General features: G+C 67.2%; 1 protein-coding gene across 1 annotated transcript; it reads left to right on the forward strand.

Annotated features, from left to right (window-relative positions):
* The first annotated feature begins 796 nt into the window (after positions 1-796).
* OPN1SW (opsin 1, short wave sensitive) lies at positions 797-8388 on the forward strand. Its single transcript, XM_072862697.1, has 5 exons — positions 797-1142; positions 1911-2079; positions 4367-4532; positions 6109-6348; positions 8266-8388. The coding sequence occupies exons 1-5, from the start codon at positions 797-799 to the stop codon at positions 8386-8388; spliced, it is 1044 nt and encodes a 347-aa protein (XP_072718798.1).
* The last annotated feature ends 909 nt before the right edge of the window (positions 8389-9297 follow it).

Here is a 9297-nt window from a genome sequence, read left to right on the forward strand (position 1 = left end):
AGCAGTGCCCCCCCCCCCCAAAGTGAACACACCCCTGGCAATGCACCCTCCCCGTAATGCACCCCAAAAGTGCCCCCAATGCACCTCCAACCAGTGCACCCCCAAAAGTGCCCCCCGCAACGCACCCCAAGCTGTGCACCCTGCATCCACGCACCCCCAAAATGCACCCCCAAAAGTGCCCCCCACCAATGCACCCCCAAAATGCACCCCAAAGTGCCCCCCACCAATGCACCCCAAAATGCACCCCAAAGTGCCCCCCAATGCCCCCCCTTGCAGCCCCCCAGCACCTCCCCCGGCTCAGCCCAGGCTCCCCCACCCCAGGGTCCCCCAAGGGTAGGACCCTCCCCCCCCCGGCACAGAGTGGGTGACCCCACGTGTCCCTGTGGGCACCCTAGGGTGCTCGTGTGGGGGGGTGACCTCACCGGGGGACCCCAAAGTCGTGCCCCCCCCCCAAGCCAGGGCACACAGGGCTGGGACATCCTGGTGGCAGCAGGACCAAGCTTGGGGTCCCCTTGGGCACCCCAAAGGTGGGGTTGGGGTGGGTGGGGGGCGTCCGTCCATGTCCCCCCCCCCCCCAAAATCCGCCGGGAGCCCCGGCAATCGGCTCGGCCCGGCTTAGGGAGGCCGATTAGGCTCTGAGCCGGGCTTAGCCCCCCCTAATCCCCAAGTTTGGCCACGGATGAAGCCTTGATCCCCCCCTCAGCCCTTAAGCGGCTTGGGGCTGGGCAGGGTATATCAGAGGGGGAGGGCAGGGGACCACCAGGTCCCCCCACCCCCTCCCCAGCCCCGTCGCGCCATGTCGGGTGACGAGGAGTTTTACCTCTTCAAGAACGGGTCCTCGCTGGGACCTTGGGATGGACCCCAATATCACATCGCCCCGCCCTGGGCGTTCTACCTGCAGACCGCCTTCATGGGCTTCGTCTTCTTGGTGGGGACCCCCCTCAACGCCATCGTCCTGGTCGTCACCGTCAAGTACAAGAAGCTGAGGCAACCCCTCAACTACATCTTGGTGAACATCTCCTTCAGCGGCTTCATCTCCTGCATCTTCAGCGTCTTCACCGTCTTCATCTCCAGCTCCCAGGGTTACTTCGTCTTCGGCAAGCACATGTGTTCCTTGGAGGGCTTCGTGGGGGCCACCGGAGGTAGGGGAGGGCGACCGTCGTGGTCTGGTGGGGCTGTAGGGGTTGGGGTGACCATCGTGGAGTGGTGGGGCTGTAGGAGTTGGGGTGACCACCGTGGAGTGGTGGGGCTGCAGGTAGGGGTGACCACCGTGGTCTGGTGGGGCTGTAGGAGTTGGGGTGACCACCATGACCTTCTAGACCTGGAGGAGTTGAGGTGACCACCGAGGTCTTGTGGGGCTGTAGGTGGAGGTGACCACTGGGGTCTTGTGGGGCTGTAGGTGGAGGTGACCACCATGTTCTGGAGGGGCTGCAGGAGTTGGGGTGACCACCAGGGACTGGTAGGGCTGTAGGTGGGGTTGACCACTGTGGTCTGGTGGGGCTGTAGGAGTTGGGGTGACCACTGTCGTCTTGTGGGGCTGTAGGTAGTGTTGACCACTGTGGTCTGGTGGGGCCGTAGGAATTGGGGTGACCACCATGACCTTCTAGACCTGTAGGAGTTGGGTTGACCACCATGGTCTGCTGGGGCTGTAGGTAGAGGTGACCACCATGTTCTGGTGGGCCGTAGGAGTTGGGTTGACCACCATGGACTGGTGGGGCTGTAGGTAGGGGTGACCACCATGACCTTCTAGACCTGTAGGAGTTGGGGTGACCACCATGGACTGGTGGGGCTGTAGGTAGGGGTGACCATCATGGTCTGGTGGGGCTGTAGGAGTTGGGGTGACCACCGTGGCCTGGTGGAGCCACGGGGGTTGGTGGGAGGTGGCTGAGGTCCCGGCGGTGTCCCCCCAGGGCTGGTGACGGGGTGGTCCTTGGCCTTCCTGGCTTTCGAGCGCTACATCGTCATCTGCAAACCCTTCGGCAACTTCCGCTTCAGCTCCAAGCACGCCCTCATGGTGGTGGTGGCCACCTGGGTCATCGGCGTCGGCGTCGCCGTCCCCCCGTTCTTCGGGTGGAGCAGGTGGGGTGGGGCGGTGGCGGGCAGGGGGCGGGCAGGGGGCGGAATGTCTCCGGGGGTCCTCGGGGTGCCACGGGGGTGCCGAGCCAGCCAGCAGTGCCATGGGTGCCACAGGTGCCATGGAGTGCCATGGGGTCCCAGGGGGGTCCCAGGGAGGTGCCGAGCCAGCCAGCAATGCCACGGGTGCCATGGGTGCCATGGGTGCCATGGGGGTCCCAGGGGGGTCCCAGGGAGGTGCCGAGCCAGCCAGCAGTGCCATGGGTGCCACAGGTGCCATGGGGTGCCATGGGGTGCCATGGGTGCCATGGGGGTCCCAGGGGGATCCCAGGAAGGTGCCGAGCCAGCCAGCAGTGCCACGGGTGCCATGGGGTGCCACGGGTGCCATGGGTGCCATGGGTGCCATGGGGGTCCCACGAGGGTCCCAGGGAGGTGCCGAGCCAGCCAGCAATGCCACAGGGTGCCATGGGGTGCCATGGGTGCCATGGGGGTCCCACGGGGGTCCCAGGAAGGTGCCGAGCCAGCCAGCAGTGCCATGGGTGCCATGGGTGCCATGGGGGTCCCAGGGGGGTCCCAGGGAGGTGCCGAGCCAGCCAGCAGTGCCATGGGTGACACAGGTGCCATGGGGTGCCATGGGGTCCCAGAGGGATCCCAGGAAGGTGCCGAGCCAGCCAGCAGTGCCATGGGTGCCATGGGGTGCCATGGGTGCCATGGGGGTCCCAGGGGGGTCCCAGGGAGGTGCCGAGCCAGCCAGCAATGCCATGGGTGCCATGGGGTGCCACGGGTGCCATGGGTGCCATGGGTGCCATGGGGTGCCACGGGTGCCATGGGTGCCATGGGTGCCATGGGGGTCCCACGGGGGTCCCAGGAAGGTGCCGAGCCAGCCAGCAATGCCATGGGTGCCATGGGGTGCCATGGGGTGCCACGGGTGCCGTGGGTGCCATGGGGGTCCCAGGGGGGTCCCAGGGAGGTGCCGAGCCAGCCAGCAGTGCCATGGGTGCCATGGGTGCCATGGGGGTCCCAGGGGGGTCCCAGGGAGGTGCCGAGCCAGCCAGCAGTGCCATGGGTGACACAGGTGCCATGGGGTGCCATGGGGTCCCAGAGGGATCCCAGGAAGGTGCCGAGCCAGCCAGCAGTGCCATGGGTGCCATGGGGTGCCATGGGTGCCATGGGGGTCCCAGGGGGGTCCCAGGGAGGTGCCGAGCCAGCCAGCAATGCCATGGGTGCCATGGGGTGCCACGGGTGCCATGGGTGCCATGGGTGCCATGGGGTGCCACGGGTGCCATGGGTGCCATGGGTGCCATGGGGGTCCCACGGGGGTCCCAGGAAGGTGCCGAGCCAGCCAGCAATGCCATGGGTGCCATGGGGTGCCATGGGGTGCCATGGGGTGCCGTGGGTGCCATGGGGGTCCCAGGGGGGTCCCAGGGAGGTGCCGAGCCAGCCAGCAGTGCCACGTGGGTGCCACGGGTGCTATAGGGGTGACACGGGGGTGTCATGGGAGTGCCAGGAGGGTGCCAAGCCACCCGGCGGTGCCATGGGGTGCCATAGGGGTGACACGGGTATGCCTGGGGGTGTCATGGGGGTGTCACAGGGGTGTCACGAGGGTGTCACAGGGGGTGTCACAGGGGTGTCACGGGGGTGTGGAGCAGCCTGGTGCTGCCATGGGGTTTCCGTGGGGACACCGAGGGGTGCCACGGGGTGTCACGGGGTGTCACGGGGTGTCACAGGGGTGTCACGGGGTGTCACGGGGGTGTCACGGGGGTGTCACAGGGGTGCGGAGCAGCCTGGCAGTGCCGTGGGGGTTCTGTGGGGACACCAAGGGGTGTCACAGGGGTGTCACGGGGTGTCACAGGGGTGTCACAGGGGTGTCACGGGGGTGTCACGGGGGTGTCACGGGGGTGTGGAGCAGGCTGGCGCTGCCATGGGGGTTCTGTGGGGACACCAAGGGGTGCCACGGGGTGCCACGGGGTGTCACAGGGGTGTCATCGGGGTGTCACGGGGGGGCGGAGCAGCCTGGCAGTGCCATGGGGGTTCCATGGGGCCACCAAGGGGTGCCACAGGGGTGCCACAGGGGTGTCACGGGGGTGTCACGGGGTGTCACGGGGGTGCGGAGCAGCCTGGCAGTGCCACGAGGGTGCCACAGGCGTGCCGCGGGGCGCAGAGCAGCCCCCCAGCGCCACGGGGTGCCCCAGGGGTGCCCCAGGGGTGGCCCGGCTGTGCCATGGGGGTGGCCCGGGGGTGGCCCGGGGGTGGCCCGCGGCGCGGAGCGGGCGGTGAGCGGCGTGGCCCGCAGGTACATGCCCGAGGGGCTGCAGTGCTCCTGCGGCCCGGACTGGTACACGGTGGGCACCAAGTACAAGAGCGAGTACTACACCTGGTTCCTCTTCATCTTCTGCTTCATCGTGCCCCTCTCCCTCATCATCTTCTCCTACTCCCAGCTGCTCAGCGCCCTGCGGGCCGTGAGTTCCGGGGGGCACGGCGGGCGGGGCGCGGGGGGGGCGTGCACGCGCGTGTGCAAGGCGGGGAGGATGGTGAGGGGCTGGGGGGAGGGAGGGGAGGAGGGAGGAAGGAGAGATGGTGGAGGGGAGGGAGGGGAAGAGGGAGGGATGGAGAGATGGATGGAGAGATGGAGGGTGGAGGCAGAAGGAACGGAGGGATGGAGGGAAGGAGGATGGAGGGATGGAGGGTCGGAGGGATGGAGGGAAGGAGGATGGAGGGATGGAGGGATGGAGGATGGAGGGATGGAGGGATGGAGGATGGAGGATGGAGGGATGGAGGGATGGAGGGATGGAGGATGGAGAGATGGAGGATGGAGGGATGGAGGATGGAGGGATGGAGGGATGGAGGATGGAGGGATGGAGGGATGGAGGATGGAGGGATGGAGGATGGAGGATGGAGGATGGAGGATGGAGGGATGGAGAGATGGAGGGATGGAGGATGGAGAGATGGAGGGATGGAGGGATGGAGGGATGGAGGATGGAGGATGGAGGGATGGAGGATGGAGGATGGAGGATGGAGGATGGAGGATGAAGAATGGAATGGAGGGATGAGGATGGAATGGAGGATGGAGGGAAGGAGGATGGAGGATGGAGGATGGAGGATGGAGGATGGAGGATGGAGGGATGGAGGATGGAGGATGGAGGGATGGAGGATGGAGGGATGGAGGATGGAGGGATGGAGGGATGGAGGATGGAGGATGGAGGATGGAGGGATGGAGGATGGAGGATGGAGGATGGAGGGATGGAGGATGGAGGATGGAGGGATGGAGGATGGAGGGATGGAGGATGGAGGGATGGAGGATGGAGGATGGAGGATGGAGGGATGGAGGCAGAAGGAATGGAGGGAAGGAGGATGGAGGGATGGAGGATGGAGGATGGAGGGATGGAGGATGGAGGGATGGAGGATGGAGGATGGAGGATGGAGGGATGGAGGATGGAGGATGGAGGGATGGAGGATGGAGAGATGGAGGATGGAGGGATGGAGGAGATGGAGGGAATGAAGGATGGAGGATGGAGGATGGAGGATGGAGAGATGGAGGATGGAGGATGGAGGGATGGAGGATGGAGGGATGGAGGATGGAGGGATGGAGGATGGAGGGATGGAGGATGGAGGATGGAGGGATGGAGAGATGGAGGGATGGAGGGATGGAGGGATGGAGGATGGAGGGATGGAGGATGGAGGATGGAGGATGGAGGGATGGAGGATGGAGGGATGGAGGATGGAGGGATGGAGGATGGAGGGATGGAGGGTCGGAGGGATGGAGGATGGAGGGATGGAGGATGGAGGATGGAGGGAAGGAGGATGGAGGGATGGAGGATGGAGGATGGAGGGTCGGAGGGATGGAGGGATGGAGGGATGGAGGATGGAGGATGGAGGATGGAGGGATGGAGGCAGAAGGAATGGAGGGAAGGAGGGATGGAGAGATGGAACACTGGAGGGCCGGCGGGAGGAAGGGCTGCTCGGACAGCAGGACGGAGGCAGGAGGGCGGGGGCCTGGCCGAGGCCGGGCCGGCCCCTGACCCGCGCCGGGCGCAGGTGGCAGCGCAGCAGCAGGAGTCGGCCACGACGCAGAAGGCGGAGCGGGAGGTGTCCCGCATGGTGGTGGTGATGGTGGGCTCCTTCTGCCTCTGCTACGTGCCCTACGCGGCCCTGGCCATGTACATGGTGAACAACCGGGACCACGGCCTGGACCTGCGCCTGGTCACCATCCCTGCCTTCTTCTCCAAGAGCGCCTGCGTCTACAACCCCATCATCTACTGCTTCATGAACAAACAGGTGCCCCCGGGGACCCGGGGACATGGGGACACCCGGGACAGCTGGGTGATGGGGACACCCCGGGACACCTGGGTGATGGGGACAGCCTGGGACATGGGGACACCTGGGACAGCCGGGTGATGGGGACACCCTACAACACCTGGGTGATGGGGACATCCTGGGACACTTGGGTGATGGGGACACCCCGGGACATGGGGACACCTGGGACAGCTGGGCAATGGGGACACCCTGGGACACCCAGGCAATGGGGACACCCAGGACATGGGGACACCCAGGACACCTAGGCGATGGGGACACTCAGGCAATGGGGACACCTGGGACATGGGGACATCCTGGGGACACCCGGGCAATGGGGACACCCTGAGACACCTGGGACATGGGGACACCCAGGACAGCCGGGCGATGGGGACACCCAGGACACCCAGGTGATGGGGACACCCCAGGACACCTGGGAGATGGGGACATCCTGGGGACAGCCAGGCACTGGGGACATCCAGGGACACCCGGGCCATGGGGACACCCTGAGATACCCGGGACATGGGGACACCCAGGACAGCCGGGCGATGGGGACTCCCCAGGACACTTGGGAGATGGGGACATCCTGGGGACAGCCAGGCACTGGGGACATCCAGGGACACCCGGGCTATGGGGACACCCTGAGATACCTGGGACATGGGGACACCCAGGACAGCCGGGCGATGGGGACTCCCCAGGACACTTGGGAGATGGGGACATCCTGGGGACACTCGGGCAATGGGGACACCCCAGGACACCTGGGAGATGGGGACATCCAGGGACACCCGGCCGATGGGGACACCTGGGAGATGGGGACATCCTGGGGACACCTGGGCACTTGGGACATCCAGGGACACCCAAGCGATGGGGACACCCAGGACACCTGGAAGATGGGGACATCCTGGGGACACCCGGGCAATGGGGACACCCCAGGACACCTGGGAGATGGGGACATCCAGGGACACCCGGGCGATGGGGACACCTGGGAGATGGGGACATCCAGGGACACCTGGGCGATGGGGACACCTGGGAGATGGGGACATCCTGGGGACACCTGGGCACTTGGGACATCCAGGGACACCCAAGCGATGGGGACACCCAGGACACCTGGAAGATGGGGACATCCTGGGGACACTTGGGCACTGGGGACACCCTCAGGACACCCAGGCACTGGGGACACCCTGGGACACCTGAGCAATGGGGACATCCTGGGGACACCCTGATGATGGGGACACCCCAGGACACCTGGGAGATGGGGACATCCTGGGGACGGCCGGGCACTGGGGACATCCAGGGACACCCGGGACATGGGGACACCCCGGGGTGCCCAAGGACATCTGGGGACCAGGGACACTTGGGGCCCAGGGTCATTCAGGGATGCCCAGGGACTTCAGTGACCATGGACCAGGGACACCTGGGGACAGGACACCAAGGATGCCAATGGGCTGGGGACGTGCAGAGACCAGGGACACCTGGGGACACCTGGGGACAAGGACACCCAGGGACTGAGGACGTCTAGGGGCACCAGGGACACCCTGGGGTGCCCAAGGACGTCTGGGGACCAGGGATGCCCAGGGACACTTGGGGACAAACGACGTCCAGGGATGCCCAGGGACCAGGGATGGCCGTGGCCTAGGGACCGGGGACAGCTGGTGACAACAGACTGGGGACACCCTGGGAGCAGGGACACGGGGTGGGGGGGGACACACGATGGGGGATGCTGGGGAGGAGGACACCTGGGGACGGAGACCCACCTCCAGCGCTGGGGCTACCTCGTCCCCAGGGACAGGAGACGGGGTCGATGTGGCACCAGGGCTGGGGACAGGGGACGAGCGGGGGGACCCCCCCCCTCCCCCGGGGGCTGAGCCGGCCGCGTCCCTGTCCCCGTCCCCGTCCCCGTAGTTCCGCGCCTGCATCATGGAGACGGTCTGCGGGAAGCCCATGACGGACGACTCGGACATCTCCAGCTCGGCCCAGCGGACGGAGGTCTCGTCCGTCTCCTCCAGCCAGGTCAGCCCCAGCTGAGGACCCGCCAGCGCCCGCCCCGGCCCCAGGACCCCCCCCGTCCCCCCCCCACCGAGGTTGCCCCCGCTATGGGGCTGGAGCTGCCCCGGGGGTCCGGGGCCACCCCCTCGGCCCCTAGGATGTAGGCGCGGGCGGGACAATAAATCACCGCCGCGCTCTGAACGCGAGGCCGAGCCCGTCTGCGCGTCCGCGGCCCCACGGCGGGGTGGGGACGGGGGGACGATGGGGCGGGGGGCCGTGGGCGGCTCTGCCCCACTCTGCCCCACGGCGATGCCGCTGCGGGACCCTGCTCCCTTGTCCTGCCCGGGGCCCACGAGCGGCGGTGGGGCAGGGAGGTGGGATGCTGCCCCTGCTCCAGCTATGGGGCTGGGGTGGGGCTGAGCCCCCCATCTGTGGGGCTGGGGTGAGGCTGAGCCGCCTTCTATGGGGCTGGAGTGATGCTGGGGCCTCATCTATGGGGCTGGGGCCACCAAGCCCCTTTCTGTGGGGCTGGGGTGGTGCAAAGCCCCCATCCATGGGGCTGGGGTGGGGCTGAGCCCCCCATCTGTGGGGCTGGGGTGGTGCTGAGTCCCCATCTGTGGGGCTGGGGGTGAGCCACCCTCTATGGGGCGGGAGTGATGCTGGGGCCTCATCTATGGGGCTGGGGTGGTGCAGAGCCCCCATCCATGGGGCTGGGGTGGGGCTGAGCCCCCCATCTGTGGGGCTGGGGTGGGGCTGAGCCACCCTCTATGGGGCTGGAGTGATGCTGGGGCCTCATCTGTGGGGCTGGGGGGGGCACCGAGCCCCTTTCTGTGGGGCTGGGGTGGTGCAGAGCCCCCACCCATGGGGCTGGGGTGGCCCCGCCCTCCTCCCGCGGGGCCGGGAGGGGGCTGAGCCGCCCCCCCCAGGAGCCGTGGGGCAGGACCTGTG

The sequence above is a fragment of the Ciconia boyciana genome, chromosome 1, assembly GCF_034638445.1.
Source record: "Ciconia boyciana chromosome 1, ASM3463844v1, whole genome shotgun sequence".
In the NCBI taxonomy this organism is placed as follows: domain Eukaryota; kingdom Metazoa; phylum Chordata; class Aves; order Ciconiiformes; family Ciconiidae; genus Ciconia; species Ciconia boyciana.

What these genes read in the sequence shown, in the direction of transcription:
- OPN1SW (XM_072862697.1), top strand. Translation starts at nt 797, where the DNA reads ATGTCGGGTGACGAGGAGTTTTACCTCTTCAAGAACGGGTCCTCGCTG. An exon ending in TGCTCAGCGCCCTGCGGGCC is followed by an intron (nt 4,533 to 6,108) that starts GTGAGTTCCGGG and finishes CGCCGGGCGCAG; the next exon opens with GTGGCAGCGCAGCAGCAGGA. An exon ending in ACTGCTTCATGAACAAACAG is followed by an intron (nt 6,349 to 8,265) that starts GTGCCCCCGGGG and finishes CCGTCCCCGTAG; the next exon opens with TTCCGCGCCTGCATCATGGA.